The sequence below is a fragment of the Tinamus guttatus genome, unplaced genomic scaffold, assembly GCF_059628265.1.
Source record: "Tinamus guttatus ecotype Peru unplaced genomic scaffold, ASM5962826v1 Tinamus_guttatus_pri_ptg000650l, whole genome shotgun sequence".
NCBI classification, from domain to species: Eukaryota; Metazoa; Chordata; class Aves; order Tinamiformes; family Tinamidae; genus Tinamus; species Tinamus guttatus.
Genome location: NW_028289184.1, coordinates 370836 through 389224, shown reverse-complemented (window position 1 = coordinate 389224; position 18389 = coordinate 370836). Strand labels below are relative to the sequence as shown.

The following is an 18389-nucleotide window of genomic DNA, read 5'->3' as shown; positions in this document are numbered from 1 at the left end:
TTCCTAGAAGAAGGATTTTTTTTCTTTTCTAGGGAGAAAAGGAAGCATGCAAATACTCATGTCAAACTCACATTGAAGCTAAAATTCTCTTGGGTAGATCAGTCAGCCTGAGAGACTGAATTAAAATCAGTATAAAGGCACCAAAAGAACAAGACTTCTAAAGCCTAGCTTTCAGCAGCCCCCTTATCAGCAAAGACAGGCCTGGGGCCAGGGCCTAAAACTTCCTCTGTGGTAAAAACCGATGCAGAAGCAATTCAGCTGCTTGGTAACATCTTTTCCTTCCTTTTCTGTGCACTCTCGGAGGCTGGTACCACAAGACCCCAGTGAGATGAAGGTTTCCTGCCTTTGACATGCTCAAACTGCCCTTAATTTTCATGTCGCACTATTTTGCTTTTGCAAATCCAGCACAGCTTTCTCATTTCCCTCCACTTCCCCAGGCCCATTTTACATGCAGGCTTAAGCCTTTTGACTCAAAGGCAGCTTCCTAAGATGCAGGTGTCTGTCTTCGGGGCGGGGACTACTGCTTTCTCGCCTGAAGGTTTATTCCTCCATCTTTACCTTGTCCCGCAGCCAGCTGCAAGCGCTGCCGTCACCCTTAGCAGCACCAAGCCCAGCGCAGAGGATTTTGCTTCTTTTAGTTTTGCCATTAGGACCCTTTTAACCCATTTTGTGTTAATGAAGTCTATCTTTCTAGGAAAGCTTTGCCTTTTGGCCACCTTCCTAGTAGGAAGGGCCTACTCACACGCAGTCACGCGTCCTCTGTGACTTCTGCATGTTGCTTCTCAAATACCAGCCAGGAGCTAGCTCAGACGCCCCGCAGGAGCCTCACGGGCTGGCTCTGCCTGCAGGGAGGCAAAGACAAAACATGTTCAAAGCGCCTCCTTCTGGCCAGACTCGATTGGGCTGGAAACACCCTGCCAGGGCCCTGTGCCAGGGCCACTGTCACTGTGGAAGCGCTGCCAGTGTCCGCTTGCAGCTCTGCGGAGCTGCTGCCTCCAGCAGTGGCTGAGAGGGCCTGGGCCTAGCGGATCCGGCACAAACACGGCTCTGATTGCCAGCCACAAATCAAATTTCTTTAATGAAGTTTTTAACAGCTGTGCAGAGCTGGGCAGCAGTCCCAGCGCCTCCTCCCAAGGGTCAGCGCTGCTATGGGACAAGCAGGGCCAGGAAGAGGAGGGCAGAGGCTAAGGGCCTGTGGCATGAGGCAGGGAGCGCACAACACCACCCGGGGATGGGCTAGGAGGGACGGAACAGGGGTGACGATGAGCACAAAGCTCCTCCAGCGCCAAGAGCAGCAGTGGAGGCCCCAGCATGGGCCTGCCCAGCTTCCTCCAGAGCCAAGGGCGGCTGCTCTGGAATAGCAGAGGTGAAGGCAGAGAGGAGCACGAGGGCAGGCCCTGAGGAGCCCCTTCTCTCCCAAGCAAACTCTGTGCCCACACAGAGGGGCAGCCAGGCACAGCCCTGCCTTCAGGAGGAGCTGCTGCTCAGGCCTCTTCACTCGCTCGCTGTGGCCCCAAGACGCGGGAGCGAGGGGCTGCGGAAGGGGCTCGGACAAGCTGTTGGAGCAGCTCCTCTAGTGTCTGTGGCACAAACAGAAGGTGACCAAGGCCCTGTGTGATCACACAGGCTGCAGCTGTACTCAGATGAGCAGCAAAACAGCCTAAGCAGCTCCAGTCTGAGGCAGAAACCGTTTTGAAGACTTGCAGAAAAGACAAGAGTGCAAGCAGCAAACCAGGGCTCTGATTTTCACTCCGAGACACAACTTGCCACCAGTTAATGAACAGACCCTTTCCACAGAGCTCCTTGCAACAGCATATGTGCTCAGTCTGGTTAATAAGGTAGACAAGCTAACCATGAGGTGGCAATGTGCCCTCATGGCCAAGTAGGCCAACGGGCTCCTGGCTGCAGCAGGAGTGTTGCCAGCAGGCGAGGGAGGGATCCTGCCCCTCTGCTCAGCTCTGGGGAGGCACCTGGAGCACTGGTGGCAGTTCTGGGCTCCCCAGCACAAGAGGGACGTGGAGCTGCTAGAGAGGGGCCAGTGCAGAGCCACAAAGATGATGAAGGGACTGGAGCAGCCATTGTGTGAGGAAAGACTGAGCGAGCAGGGCCTGTTTAGTCTGGAGAAGGGTGAGAGGGATCTGATCAACATGTACAAGCACCTGAGGGGAGGATGTAGGGAGGATGGGGCAAACTCTTGTCGGTGGTGGCCCGTGACAGGACAAGGGGTAATGGGTACAAGTAGAAACACAGGAGGCTCTATCTCCATGTGAGGAAGAGCTTCTTTCCTGTGTGGGTGCCAGAGCCCTGGCACAGGCTGCCCAGAGAGGCTGTGGAGGCTCCTTCTCTGGAGATCTTCAAACCCGCCTGGATGCCACCCTGTGCCCCATGCTCTGGGTGTCCCTGCTGGAGCAGGGGGTTGGAATGGATGATCTCTAGAAGTCTCTGCCAACCGCAGCCCTTCTGGGATTCTGTGATAATCTGCGAAGTGCAGACATCTCCCCTTCCTCCTCCCTTCCTCAGCATCCGGTACACCCAAACTTCCATCACCGAGAGGTAACTGAGGCCCACACTATTCCTTACCTGAGTGGTAGGAAGCACTCAGAAGCAAGTTCCACTCAGCCACCTGTGGCCACACATCTGGATGGCATTCCCAGGAAAAACGCCACACAATTTACATCAGGAACCCCAGCTCCTGGGAAGCCAAATAATTTTTTAGGCTCTAAGACATTCATTTCCTCCCCTGGAAGACTTTGCATTAGGTTTGTGGTCCCTGGGTTTTAATTACATATTACAGGCTTTTTTTGTTGTCGTCTGCAGCAGGTATTATCCAGATGAGAAGTTTAGGTATTTTTCTCTTCACAAGAGACGACAGCTTTGCAGAGATACTACAAATTCTTCTAAATAATCATAGTAATTTTAGGTGCTTAGCAATGACACTGGAAAATTAAGAATAATACAATTACAAATGCATTAATTTGTAATATTTAATCTACAAAAAAACAAAAAGTTCTGGCTTTCAAACTTTAAACTGACCAGTTTTTCAGTGGGATAATGAATGTCAACCCCCAATGCAAGGAAGCTATCAGTGGCAATCCAAGCACAGGTAGAAATCCTAGTGCTGGAACAAAATGCAAATAGTATCGTAAGTTTACGAACAGCATTCCCATGACATAAATTGAAATGCTCAGTATAACTTTGTGAAGAAATTCTGAAAAAAAAAAGCAAAAGTTAAGATTTAAGTGAAAAAACCAGACTCACTATACTTAGATTACTCCACAACTATCTACATTGTGGAATTTTTTTTATAGACAAAATACTCTTTACCATCAGACCAGGTAAGAATGAGATCCAAGGGCTGCAAAACAACAGTAGGTCATTACAATCTGCACAGCTGATATTTTGTGCATGTAACAATATTTAAATCCTTACCCTAGGAGGATTTGTTAGAAGAACTTCAGGGTGAAGTTACCCACACAGCCCCTGACAGAGCAACCGCTTCCTGATGCGGCAGACCTCCTCCCCACAGAAGAGTCTTAAAGCCGAGTAGAACATGCACGAGACAGGCTCAGACTGGGGCATACAGTTCGCAGGAACACAAGTAGCATCTGCATATGCTTCTGCGAGTTATTCCAACCTGCCCATCGCTTAAACTTCCAAGTTATATTCTGAAGATCTCATCTAAAACATCCAATTCTAACTGAATTGGGAACATCAGCTTGGACCTGCTTGGCCTCTACTCTACTCATGCTCCCTGCAGCTCCTCTTCCCAAGTCTATCTGAAACTCAACCCTTGGCACACTGCTAAACGGGCAGCACAAACTTCCGCCTGCAGACAGTAGCCGAATTGGGTTTTCGCTCAGCTCAGCTGGCACCGTGCGGCGGGCAGCCCTTGTCCCAGTTCCCTGGGCTCACGCCCTGCTCAGGGAGCTGCACCTCCATCCTCAGCATCCACAGCCGTGTCCCGGGGGCAGCCCCCGCACATGCTGCCACTGCAGCGAGGCTCCAACAGCCCAGCCACCCTCTGCAGCACCTACCGAGTCCCAGGCTTGTTTTTTGCGGGGAAAAGAAGTATTGAAATGAGGTGAGTCACTGCCCCCCTCTCACCAGACACTCCCAAATGGTCACAGTGACACTCACCACAGGCTGCTCGTTGAAACAGGAATGGAAAATTAGGGCCTGAAATTCTTCAGGTGCAATCAGAATCAAATATTCAAGCTTCCCTCAAACAGGAGATGAACTGTTTTCTTTGCAATATATTTGGAATATTTATACGAGAACTGGAGATCAGACACTGGAAGAGCAATTAATACCAATATTCCTGTCAAACTACAGCACCTACACTTCAACGCTATGCCAAAACACAAAGTCCAGAAGCATTTTATTGAACGATCGTTAATGGAAACAAAGACTTTACTGAGACTTAAACGAACAAAAACCTATTTATTTATTCCAAACACCAAGATACAGAAGTTTTCAAGTTTTGCAAATATTGCTCCAAAGCAAAACTCTATATACAGCGCCCTCAGTTCTAATAGTGCATAAAACAAAGACAAATACACTTATGTATCCACAGTGCAATGTTTGCTCATTTCATCAAGGCTCCACGTTGCATTCACTTACCAGTGATTTAAAGAGAGAAAGAGGAGAAGAAAAAAAAAAAAAAAAAAAAAGGAAAGAAGAAAAAGAAAAAGAAAAAAGTGACCTGCTAGACCAAAGAGCTGGCCCAGACTAAGAAACACCAATGTGGAAACTTGCAAACAGGGACAAAATGAATCCAGGCAGAGCACAACAACAAACCTTTCCTGAACACCAGAAACGCTAGTCTATTTTAAATAAATATTTGCAGTGTTATCTGCAAGGGCTTCCCTACTGCTCTACCAAAGGAAAATGGGCCTCCAGTATTTGCCATATGATTCACCCACCAAATCTTCTCCTCCAAATAAAAACTACTGCCCTGAGCAAAAATAAACTGGCAAAGAGAAAAAAGAAAAAAAAAAGAAAAAACCCTACACACACAAAAAACCCACAAAACAAACAAAAAACAACTTGAAATGAATGCACAAAAAGCAATTACTTGGAAAGAAAGATTTACTGAGGAGGAAAACAGCCTACTTGGGAGGTTAACTGTTTTCACTCCTGTGACCTGTGAGCACAGCTAACCTGGGAGCCGCTCTGCTCCTTGAGGGCCTCTCAGGCTCAGCTCTTGCTTTATAAATTTCAAACAGAAAATAACTTGCAGGTCAAGATTGCCTGAAAAAGAAACATTAAAATAAAATAATAATAATTAAAAAAAGACCTTTCACAGTTGTTAACAACCTTCCTAATGATGCTCTTCTAATCTTTTGGTTACTGCTGTCTGTTCTAGAGCTACACGGTACACACGAATTCAGGTGTCATTAATAGGAATGTGACACAGCAGAAGCATTGCTTTCATCTTTAGAGAGTGAAGTGACATTTAAATATTATGTAAGCTTTTATTCCAATTGTGTTACAGAAAAATACATTTACTTTTCTGCTATACATGGGTCGTATTCACTACATACCAACTAGCGCTATCAAATTGTGAGACAAATTATTCCCTGAAATGAGTCCTGGCAGAAAAGCCTTAGGTACTACCTAGAGCAGCCTAGTTATGGTTGTTTTCTGAAGGAATCGATTAAAATATTTGCTGTGTAGATACTGTTACTCCTACAATAATATCACCTATTTCAAGTTTACGTAATAAATCATTATTTTTTGCAGCATATAAACATTACAGATTCATATCCATAATAAAAACTTGTAGTTATGGGCCTCTCAATTACAACTGTGCTTTAATTTTAACCTTTGGTGGTACCATCATGTGAAAACAAAACAAAAAAATAAAAAAGAAAAAATCCAGCTTTTTCAGGACACGCTCTCTCAATGCAGGAACAGCTTACCATTTTCCACAGAGAACTTGGCAACATTTGGGAAGGAAAACTGAGGTCACGGCCACTCTTGGCGGAGCTATGATCTGCAGCTGACAGGCTTTCCCCGTCGCAAATACTCACAACACAACACCGTTTCAAAAGGGACTGTATCAGGATCTTGAACAAAAGCAGCATTTTCACCTTGCCCTCACAAAAATAATACAAACCAGAAAATTAAAACTTAAGGTATAAAAAGGGTCTTCTGGAACACACACCATTTAAGATAATAACCCACTTGCTGTCCATGAGGACCGCACCTCATGCATAGATCTTGAGGCTTTATTTACACAAATATAAAATAAACTGATTCCCAAAACCACACATTCAGAGGAAGTCTTTACAATGAACACGTTCAGAGTATCGAAAAAGGTCTACGTTTCAAAATGTAACCGGAATGGCAGTTGGTAACAAATGGGTAGAAAACTAGGCAATGTCTGTCAGCGATGTGGTGCGAGGCTGGGACCGGGAGGCAGCGGGTGACGCTGCCGCCGGGTGTCCCACGAGCGCGGCTGCAGGGGGCACGGCCACAGCCTGGAGGGCTCAAGGACACCGAGACACAGCGCCAAGGGGTTTCCCCAGGACCAAGTCATGCGATAGTGACGGCATAAATATGGAACAGCCATTTATTCTGAAAAGCAAGTGCAAGCCACCTGTGACCTTCTGCTACATCACTTAATGTACTCGAAGTGGGGTTTAGACCCGTGTTACTTGCAAACCTCCACGTAACAGTTTACAGTAAGAGCTGGACATTCATACTTGCTAAGACTGAAAACTGTTATAATGTTTTCTAATGATTAAATACTGTGTGCTATTATGCATAAACCAGAAGGAATTAAACATGACACAAGTCACAAACTATGGAAAATTATTTACAACCTCTGTCAACTAAACATTTTTGGCTCTTAGAACTCTGTTCTTCAGTGGCACAATTTTTAGTCGCTTCAATTATGAAGAATTCTACCATTTCCATGGACAACTTGTAAGGTGGGAAAGTTTAAGTGTAATTTATCAGCCAAGGCCCAAACTTTGAGGAGAACAATATAACCCCTTCCGTACTGTTATAATTGTTTAATAAACCCTAAACATGAGAGAAAATAACCCTTCTGTTCTTTGAACAGCACTTCTTCACGAATCCCTGAAGTCAGTCTGCATTACATGCAACCAGCATGCTAATTTCACTTAAATACACAGAGCTGTTCACGTCAGATGCTCCAGCTTCACACTTGGCAGCGATTTCCAGTATTCTCTAGTTTCACGTTGAGCAGCAAAGCGCAATCTGTTGCACTTTGCCTAGGTCCGTGATAAGCTGCTTTATACAATGTTTGAGTTGGGGAAGTCGAGCTAGTGGTTCTGGCGGTTCCAGCTCTCCAGTATAATCCAGCCAGCTCTCCAGAACTGTAAAGAAAACAAGAGAAACTCATCACATCCCGTTCTCCGCAGGCAGCCAGTCTTAACACAAAACAGAAACTTTGTGAAGTCTTCTTCAAATTTTATGAACATTTTAACCTGTTGCATTTTTGAGAAATCAGAAAACCCTCTTGATACCCCATTTAAAGGGCAAAGGCAGAATGGCAGATGTTCCTGGGCGAGAGCAGCAGGGGAAAACCGGGAGGCTGCAGGACTCGACTTCATGTTATGCAGTCCTGCTCTGCGCAGTCCCCAAAGCGAGGGCACAGCTGTGACTATCGTCAGAAAACATTCAAGGTCAGCACTAGATGCAACTACACAGTTCTCCCTGGAGATCCTAACCAGGACTACACTACTGAAAGAACGGAGGTCAGGACGGAAGGTGACTATTCAGACAGTTACGAACTGGTAACAAGAAAACAGAAATGAAATTCAAAAGCAAGAACAGCAGACTAATGTACCAGAAACATTGATGCCCCAAGCATCTCTGCTGCAAACCAGGCCAGACCTGTCAGCTGACTGCAAGACAACTTGGGAGACCTCCTAATACAGCCACAAGAAAGATAATCCTGCAGTGAGGCCAGAGGGTGGGACAGTGTTACGCAAGAGGACCGAAACCCTCCTACTTCCTTAATGCGGGGGAAACACACAGACCTTTCAAGAGGGAAAGCAGCGGACATTGCCGCTAACCAGACTACAGGTTAGTTTAAGCAAGGACAGTGTCTGTAGAAGAACAGATTATTCAACCAATAATAAATACAAGCTTGAAATAAGAAAATTCCTAGAAGTTGCAGCAATGAGCAGCCTTTCACCAACTCAAAGATAAAAAAAAAAAAAAAAAAAAAATCACGAATCTGCTAACCCAGAGCTTAATCATTTATGAAACAGATGCTACAATTACATGTCTGATCTTCCTTACCTAAAATATTTTGTTAATCCAACATTTCATTATCTCATTGAACTATGAAGAGAGAACTTTTACTCTGGCAAAGATTAGATTCCTGCAAGAAAAGCTGCCCATTTAACCACTGCACAACCAAAGATCAGGCTTAAAAGTTGCTAAAAAAAAACTATTTTGGAAGGTTTCTTCAAGCAGTTTCTTTGAAATTAAAATCAATGAAGCCTGGATTGTTTAATGAAAATACATAAAGGACATAGAAGTTTCCAATAACTAGTTAAAAAAAAAAAAACAAGAGACATTTAGGAAGATTTGGAAGACAAAAAGATAACAGACCCTTGTGCACCAGAGGCCACTTGGAATGAGCATGGAACAGGAATAACCACCAAAACCCTCAAGAACAGCTACACAGTAGTGTGGAAATTACAAAAAATCTGAATTTAAAAATACATAGGGAAGGTATTATACTATGTCTTGAAAAACTACAGATGAAACAGCAAGAAAAGTGTGCATCTTTTCAAGTTAAAAAGGTCAAGAGGAACCAAAGAGCTGCAGACACTCAGGTCCCTTCTGGCAGTTTCTCACTCCTGGATCTGGATGTTCATGCATGCCAGCATCGCCGCCCACCACGAACAGCACATGCACAAAGCTGCCCAGGAAAGGGAACCCATTTATCAGACTTGCCCTCTTCTACAAAACACTCGCAAAGCTGGATAAAATAAACTACTCAAACCATAAGCACCCATGCAAAACTCTTGAAGATTTTCATTAACAGCTCTGGTTTGCATAGATGAATAAAAACTTCTGACATAATTACTAAGAGATGATACAACTGCAACTTTTTCTACAATACTCCAATCATTTCTAATTTAATCCTTAATTTTGTTTTAAAAATTCCCCTTCTCCAGGCAGAAATTAGATCAAATATTCATTACACTAGATGAAGTATTCACTTTCTATTATTAAATTGTATTGTGTCCAGTTCTGGGCTCCACAGTACAAGAGGGATGTGGAGCTGCTGGAGAGAGTCCAGCGCAGGGCTACAAGGATGATCAGGGGCCTGGAACATCTGGCCTATGAGGAGAGGCTGAGGGAGCTGGGCCTGTTCAGCCTGGAGAAGAGAAGGCTGAGAGGGGATCTAATCAGTGTATATAAATACCTCAAGGGAGGGAGTGCAGAGGACGGGGATGGTCTCTTTTCAGTGGTGGCCACTGATAGGACTAGAGGAAATGGCCGGAAACTGAAACACCAAAAATTCCATAGGAACTTAAGGAAAAATTTCTTGGCAGTGAGGGTGACAGAGCACTGGAACAGGCTGCCCAGAGAGGTTGTGGAGTCTCCTTCTCTGGAGATCTTCAAAACCCGCTTGGATGCAGTCCTGTGCCACGTGCTCTAGGTGTCCCTGCGTATGCAGGGGGGTTGGACTAGATGATCTCTAGAGGTCCCTTCCAACCCTAAGCATTCTATGATTCTATAAAATGCAGTAAAACTGATACAGCAATGCTCATCTCTTCCTAGTTCTGCAGAAGCAAAATTCAAGTCAACATGTTTTGGTCAGACAGCTTTACTTGAATGGGCCAAAACACTGTTTTTTTTTTTTTTTTTTTTAATAGTAACATATTACTTACCATCTAGTTCCTTCTCAATGAAGTCCATTCTGTGTATAACTTCATCCTGCAGGGACTCCACATGAGCTAAAAGATTGAGCTGCCACTGCAGCTGTGAGTTCACAACTCCTTCTTTGTCCTTCTCCAGCAGTTTCATTTCAATGGCTTCCTCTGGAGATACCTTCTTGGACGCAGCCTCTCTCACCTAGCAGGGACACGCGCGTTAACACGGACGACGGCAGGAGGGAATGAGCGCAGCGCTCTGCCTGCTCTGTACAGCCACTGCAGCCAACTGCTCAACAAACCTTAGGCTGGTGCAGGGGAGGAAGAGACCTGCTCCCCGCAAGCTTCCAACCCAAGACTCGGCACTTCGTCTATGGATTTTGGGGAACATTTCAAGCATTTCTGGCATGACAGTAATCAACTGAAGAGTGAATCACGCTGCAGTAAAGAAGGGGTTCTTAATGGGATGCTGCATTAATCTAATCTTACTTCTACTGAAAAACTTTATAAAGCATCCAGAAGAAAAATATTTGTCACTTCTTACAAAACCTGACTATATGGTATCAATGGCTTCTGCTTCCCATAGTCCTTTGTAATTGTTCTTCTGAAATAGGACAGGATTTAGAAAAAAAGCTCCAAGATTAAAGAACTGAAATATAGGCCTTTCCATGAAACATAAAGGGATCTCCATTTATTTCATAAAGAAGCTTCTCTAAAAAAACTAAATTACAGCTTATGTATGTATGAAATTAAAAAAAAATGTTCAGTTTTTCATTTAGAACACAGAGGAGAGTATATTCCTGATGAATAAATCTGGCTTTTTAACCATTTGTCCATCTGTATCTCCTAAGACTTGGCGTTATTTATGATACGTCCCAGTAGTTAGAAAAGAAAGCTACACTGCTTCAGTAGGAAAAAACATGAATTGTTCAATGATTGTAGCTCTTTACCCATCAGTTCAGTTTAGTTTTTCAAATAATATGTTATCTGAATAATACGGAATGAATTTATAATAACTACTGGAAGAAAGAGGAGCAAGCTGGAAGTAGCTGAAAAATCTTTCATTTGCCCTGTTCTTGGCTTCACTGTTGCTAGGGATACAAGTAAGGAGCAGGGGACGGCCAGCTGAGCAAAACCCATCCACCGCTGGCTGTACAGGTAATTCAAGCTCCAGAAGCCCATCTTGGACTAAACTATTCTATGTTTTTGTGAAATTGGTGAGGTGATCATGTCTAGCATTTCAATTTGCATCAAGAATCTGAATTCAAATGCCTGAACAGAAAAAAACAAAATAAAAACAAACAAACAAAAAAAAACATTCAGCAAACCCTAACCACCAATGAATAAACTAGATATACTGTTAAAAAAAGGCTAATCAGTTTGTATTTTGTCAGGCACATATTTTCCTTATAGAGCATGCTATTTTAATACAACTACCTTGGAATAATTGTGTTTGGATTCGCTCTCCATCTTGCATATTTCTCGGTCCAGGTTCCAACCGAATCTCTCCGACAGGACATCATCCCCATTCTCCCTTATCCTGTTCACTCCCTCATCCACGGCTGAGCCTCGTGTTTCCACCACCAGTCTCTGCTCCAGGGCAGGGTAATACGCCCGGGGTTTCTGGTAGCAGTGCTCACTCGTGATGTAAGACTCCTCCACCGAAGGAAGGGCTGGGGGCTTCTCAGCGGTCCCGTTCCAAGTTCTGTAATTTGCAGTCTCCTCTTTGCAACAGTTCTCTTCAATGTGAATGATGTGTTTTGTATGAATCTTTTCATCCACAGTGATGTGCTTCCATGGATGACACCACAGCTGTAAGTCAGGATGTTCTTTATTTCTGTTCAAATTTAAAAACGTAAAAACAACCACTAAATTTAAGCTTTAAAATGCTTGAGCGCTCTCCTTTTATGCAAAGAAATCAAGTGAGGACATTCCAGCTACTGTGTTTTAGTCACCACCATCACCAGTAAATATTCTCAAATATTCTGAAATAAGACAATTTCACTGAACTCAATTGTTTGTCTTCCTATAAGGTTGTGTTAGGTCGACTACTTTCATTTCTATAACACAGTGTTTATAAGCCACGTGTTGGCATTGAGAAAAACATTTAAGCCTAAGTTTCAAGGAGACACAGAACTACTCAACAAAACAGATTCTTTTAAGGGCGCCATTTTGATTCAATATTAAAAAAATATTTCTTAAGAGCATTTTCATGGGGATATTTTTAACAATGTTTTAAAACAGGTAAGTCAGGTATATTAAAGCTAAACTGAAAGATTTATTCATTTGCATAAATACATTTTTAACAAATTATAGCAAAAAGCACTCCTTCACCACCTCTTGGTATCAGGACTTAGCTTCCAGCTCCTCAAAAGAAATTTGAAAGTTTAATCCACTGATCTTCTATAACCTTCTAATAATAAGTGACTGTGGGGTGGAGAAGGGTAGTAGTTCATTTTTGTTTCCTTAAACAAACAAACAAAAAACCAAGAAAACACCTTTCCTCTAACACACGAGACACCGAACAAAATCTACTATTAGAACAATATTATGCAAACAACAGCATAATTTCCCCACGCTTCTCAGGATTTTTTTTCAAGGTAATATAGAATATTGCTTTAAGTTATTTTTTCAAGCAGCAGAGACAATTATAGATATGGGATTCTTGGGTGCACAGATACAAGACAGAATTCAGAGTGCGTGCCGTAAGCACTACAGTTCTTCCCCACGTCCATTGAGCATCAAGATCGATGTAAAAAAAGGAGGGCAAAGCAGGGCAAGAGAGCCCAGCTGCCCTGGACCTGCCCAGGGAGGGAGCTGCTCTGCCGGTTGCAAGGGCACAGCAGCAGCTGCCGGCCCTAGAGCTCCCACGAGCAGAGGGAAGGGGGCGCTGCCGGAGCCACCCTGGTTGCCCCGCGGCCGCAAGCGGCTCCACCAGCCTGACCCGGAGTCAAGCTGCTAACCCTGCCACTTGCCAAGATGCGACAACTTCACCTTCAAGTCACTGCTCCTCCGTGTGTCCGACAACAACAGGAAGGACGTAGGCACGACAAGAAAACTACGTAGTGAGACTAGAGATCTCGCTGGGAAAGCATTCCATGTGAGCGCTTCTCCAGCGCCTGAGAGCACACTGTGGCCTTGGGGAGGAAGGCCCTTCTCAAACACCCAAAGCCAAGCGCGTTCATTTACCAACGCTTCCCACCCGACCCGCCCCACGCTGCGTGATCAGCAAAGTGCACGGGATGACTTTGCAGGGGACAGAGAAGCAAAAGATCCAAAGTGAGCTACACAGGAACGGCCGTTGGGATGCCGAGCACCCTGCAGTCTATCCTGCACCAGACCTGTCCCCCCTGGCCCTCCAGGCACCCCTCTGAAATACTGAGCACCACCCCAAATAACTGGAGATAGCTGCAAGCTCTTCACTCCTTCCCAGATGCTAGACATGTCGCAGGAACACAACCATTTTTCCATTCTGCAATTAAAAATAAAAATCCTTTGTGTGTGTGTGTCCTTTTTTCAGTCCTTTTTGTCACGATAAAAACATGGGCCTGTGGCTTTCAACAAGACTACAACACTCTGTCTTTAATCAAACCAAACCTGCACAACGAGATCCAAATGGGAGGTAACAGCATCGCACACTTACCCAGTGCTCCAACACCTCCATGCTCTGCTACTCTCAGTTTACAAACCAGTCGCAATCTTAAATCTTTGGGACTAGAGAAGGAAAGGCCTAAGAAATGATCATAGGATATTGTGGATTCACTTGGGGGCAGAGGGCGGAAAAAAGAGTTATGGATTTGACTAAAGGATATCACTATGGGAAAGCAAGGTCTAGCGCTAGAATTGCTGCTCTTCTATTAAGAGGGGCAGTCATTAGAATTAGCCCACTGGTCCAGGATCTCCATTACTGCCAGGGGATTACTTCAGGGATCACCACACATTGAATTGTAAGGGAAAAAGTTCACAAGAACGCTGCAAATACTCAACACTTTTCTTTAAGTAGCTGCTGTTGTGCAATTTATCACCTAAAAAGTTCTCACTATTTAAATCTGTTTAGATGCTTTAACAGAAGCTTTTATTCTTAGCCCTCTCCCCCTTTTTCTTTCCCCCTTTCCCCAACCTTTCTTCACTCACAGTCAGTTTTTATACCCTGACACACCTGCATGAAAAGCATAAAAATAAACCTGCATTCCCAGTTATTTTGTTCCACTATTTGAAAGCTAAATCACATCCAGAACATGCCAACTGATACTTAAATACCGCTTACTGTAATATGCTCATCTTCAGCTGCAGCCCGTGCAGAACTTCTATGACTCTCTGTACATCGCCAAGCAGCTGGTGAGTGGCTACGATCTTCTTGGCATTCTGGTGGGAGTAATTTTCTTCCAAAAATGCTAAGCCGTGCATGTGACCGTTACTTAACCACTCTTTTTCATACCAGTACTTTAAGCTGGACCTCTGACCTAAAGCAACAGCAATGTGTACGTTAAAAGGAAGCATTGAGTTCGGCTTGACATTAGCAGTAGCAGTTCTGAATATCAAGGTCTTCCAGCAGCCTATTAGCACTCATCAATGCCACCTATGACAGTGGCCAAACCTCTGAAGAATGAAGAGCCTCTAAAATGGAAGCAAGACACCATTTCAGTCAAAAACAAACCAACCAAAAACCACCACAAGACCCCTCTGCTGCACCATAAAAGCCAGGAACACTCAAGAGACCCCACACTCCATCTGCAAGGAGGACACCCATGGCAAATACTTGCAGATGATGGACAAAGAAAATCATTTTTAGCAGGGAAACACAACTGCTATTAACCACTTAAAAGCAAAGTGATGGTTCGAAACCAGCTCTCAGTAGACAGACAAATGCAGCAAAAGGCAGTGATTAAAATAAAGGCATGGAAGCAGCACTACCACTCCCCCAGTGGTCTTATTTAATAGTTGCAGGCATGAATTAATGCAGTCATTCAAATGCAAGTTTTAAAGGAATTGGTGATGAAGTTTTGGTGGCAAACTCAGTACAATGAAGGAAAAAAGGTCTTTGGAAGCCATACAAAGAAGTTAGCAGACTTTGCCAACATGGGCTTACATTGCTTTTAGGCAGTAATAACAGAATAGCATGAACATGATTTTCTTATCGTGCTCAGTATGAGCATCCATGGGCCCAAGGGATGCTTCCTGACTTAAATTCTATGCTAACAAGCACTGTCTCAGTGAAAGGAAAAGAATATACCCGTAAGGACATTCAAGTGTTAGGCCAAATAAGATAATAGTTAATGCTTGGAGGCAACACCTTGAAAAGGTCTCACTTTCAAATAAAAATACCACCTGGAAAAACAAATTCTTAAGGCTGTACTAGTTTGATTAACATCTTCAGACAGATGCTTTGCATCAAGCAGAAAATCTGCTAGGTAGGGCTGAAAGCCCTTTGGAGAAGGTCCCCGTAACACCTCCAGCACCCATTCAGTTTTGAGTTACTTGCTAGAAAAGCTACCATCTAGGAGAGAAGACGGAGCTCAGCCAGCAGCAATGAAACCCAGAATTTGAGAACTCCATGATTATCTGAACAGCACTGGAGTTATTCAGTTAAAGCCTATTTACACTATCATTTACTTAGCAGTGCACTTGGAGCCAAAGACTGTACCCCCTTTCCAGCTGAATACACCTAAGAGAAATGTAGGACAGTATCTGCCACTGTGTATCCTCTACGGCATGAAGAATCTGTCACTTGAAAGGGCCTTGACGATGTTTAAGCAAGGGTGAATAGTATTTAAAAAGAAATCACTTAAAAATCCCCCTCAATTCAACAAAAACAAAGCTGTTTTAAAAATAACAGTGGGTGGAGTGTTTAGGCATAACTGCACTAAATATAATTTCAGTCAGTATAACTGGAGCTGTTAAGAAGCTGCAGCACTGAAATAGGCTATGCCCAATTTCCCAATTTTCAAAGCAATTCTGTGAAGATCCCAAGTTTTATGTAGCTCACTTCATGTCAATGACAGGCTAACCTGATTGGAGAAACCAGTTTTACACCGAAAGAGTTGGAAATACTTCTCCTTTTCCAGGAAATCTTATTTAAATCTTTATCTACAGATAAAGATTAAGTTCAAATGAGAAATAAATGTTTCAGGATCTTCAAATCAATAACACATACAAATGATTAAACAAAATAAACCTTAGTTGTAAAGAGTGTTTACATCAAAACATTTCGATACAGTTTTTTTTTTTACTGAATATAAGTAGTTCACAACTTCAATCTGCATATGGATGTTAAATTTAAAACTAACTCGACCTAAAAGAAGTTAAAATTCAACATTAAATATTGTGAAATAGAAGCTTAAGGAAATGTTACATAAATTATGCAACTGCTTAGTTAACTGCAAGCAATGCATTACAAGTACAAAAAACATTAGTATATGAACTACAGTTAGTAACAGTCCAATGAATTAAACTACCAAAAGGGCTTGTATTTTTAAACAGCCAAAAAAGCAGAGCTCAGAATCTAAATGTTCTGCAGCAGGGTTTGGCGAAGAGGCAAGCAGATATCCCCCTTCCCTCCTAATTCACAAGTACGGACACAAGCCCTGAACCTCATCCATTTCCAGTGCAGGAAGATTTTGTCACTCATGAAATCAGAGAAGATTTGTGCACTAAGTGAAGCTGTACTGAAGCATTTCAACATCATCCAACTTTGTGGTCAGGAGTAGAGAATTTACTGTCTGATCGACTCTTACTTCATTACTCAAGACATTTTATTTTGTATTTATGCATTTGGATAGTAAGTGTCCTCCCAAAAATAAGAGTCAAGCAAGTCAAAGCTGTCGAGAAACAGCAAATTTCTTTCTAGCTTATTTGAAGAAGTGCATAGGCCTAACCTTGTTGCAGACATAGCTAAATGGAACAAACCAAAGTTTAATCTTTGCAATGCATATAAAAAGTCAACCAAGTTATGACACATATAAGAAGGCTCTGTAACTTTTACTTTCTGTACCTGGAGGATCTTGACAGATATAGCAGGTATACTTCTCAGGTACATTATCTTCCAGCAAACCCATGCAGACTCCATGCTGCCAGCATAGACACTCTTCACACTGTTTAAAATCAAGAAGTGCAGATTAACAGAAATGAAGCCCATAGGCTCAATATGATCACCTCGATTGCAGACAGTAGCATCACGTACGTATTTTAAACAAAAAGATGAATTAATACCCCTAAATTCAGCTATAAATACATGAAAGAATCTCACTGCAACGAAATGTCAACCCTCTCCCCTCACACATTTTCCACATGGATTAATAGAGAATGATAACAAATATTAAGGGGGCAGCAACAGATCTGGAAAGGTGCTAAAATGTTCCCTTTGGGGATCAGAATTTTTCTGGAGATGTGCACACATATGCACATAAACGAGGACAGAAATAGTACGCAATCAAGCTTCCCTTAGCAGTACCCTCTCCAATTTTCTGTGTTAAAAGGTCTTCAGTCAAATACATCAGCATATTCAAATATAAAAATCTAAGGGATATTTAGATTATGTAGGACCAGTCAACACAATGCATTACTATATCACTAATATTTCATTTCCTTCAACAAAAGGCAGTTTTGCTAATACAAAATGAAAGTGGGGATGCATTTGTTCTGGCTTTTAAAACTCCTTTCTTTCAGCATTTGTCCTTCCAGATGTGAGCAACTGTACTGACAAAGAAGGGAGCTTGCGGCACTGAGGCACAATAGAGCATATTTTTTACTTTCCTGGAGCACAAGCCAAAAGCTTACTGCAGAGACAAAGGTTTCCAAATGAGCTAAAACAAATACAGATGATAAATCCAAAGCAACCCCAGATGCTCTTCGCTGATCTACAAAGACATGAACTCAAGAACATCTCATCTGCAATGGATACCGGTCCTAGCCTTCCTGCTGCTCCGGAGCAGGAAGCAGGGCACCACCAGTTTGAGCGTGACATTAGGTTAGCTTTGGTGGTCTAGGCATGGAGGAAACAACACCTTAGGAAACGGGGGATGCAAAAAGGGAAGAGGAGCAGATTTCCCTGGGATGTGCCATTACGAAGACTTGGCCTCACAAAATGGAAAGACAGTCCTAAAAGTGTAAGGTGAGTGTGAAAAAGGTAGCTCAACCCACTGAATAGGTATTTAAAGCAGCTTTTGATCTGCTAGAACAAAAATACATGCGGTTCATCTACATCCAATCACCTCCAAAGCCAAATCCCAGCCCCAGCATCCTCTGCATCACACAAGAATTCACAAGTGTTCAGAACATCACTTTGTTTGGACTTTCGGAGGCCCCAGCCTTATCCTCAAAAGGCAGACACCCATAGGAATCTTGCACCCTAAACACCAATAGAAGGCAAAACTAAACTACTTTGTATGCATTTTCACTTATGCAATACGGTGCCTCCCCGGGAAGCTATGGAAACACTTCAAAATTTGTGTTTCTAAACGTCAAACGAAGGCTCAAGAAAAACAGGGAAGAAACTACCTTTCCTTCCTATAAAGTTATTCTAAT

General features: G+C 43.1%; 1 protein-coding gene across 7 annotated transcripts in view; it reads right to left on the bottom strand.

Moving 5' to 3' along the window:
- Window positions 1-6591: 6591 nt before the first annotated feature.
- The window catches only part of PHF20 (PHD finger protein 20), a 56599-nt gene continuing 44801 nt past the window's right edge, over window positions 6592-18389 (bottom strand). For 5 of the 7 annotated variants that reach the window (XM_088536060.1, XM_088536059.1, XM_088536062.1 and 2 more), the window contains 5 exons: window positions 16843-16957; window positions 14134-14329; window positions 11304-11703; window positions 9885-10068; window positions 6592-7346 (listed from right to left, as the gene is read on the bottom strand). In XM_088536060.1, the coding sequence (XP_088392186.1) occupies window positions 7204-7346; window positions 9885-10068; window positions 11304-11703; window positions 14134-14329; window positions 16843-16957 (1038 nt within the window). In that variant the 3' untranslated portion in view covers window positions 6592-7203. The remainder of the gene's footprint in view (window positions 7347-9884; window positions 10069-11303; window positions 11704-14133; window positions 14330-16842; window positions 16958-18389) is intronic. The other 2 variants (XM_088536063.1, XM_010212808.2) reach the window with 1 other exon arrangement.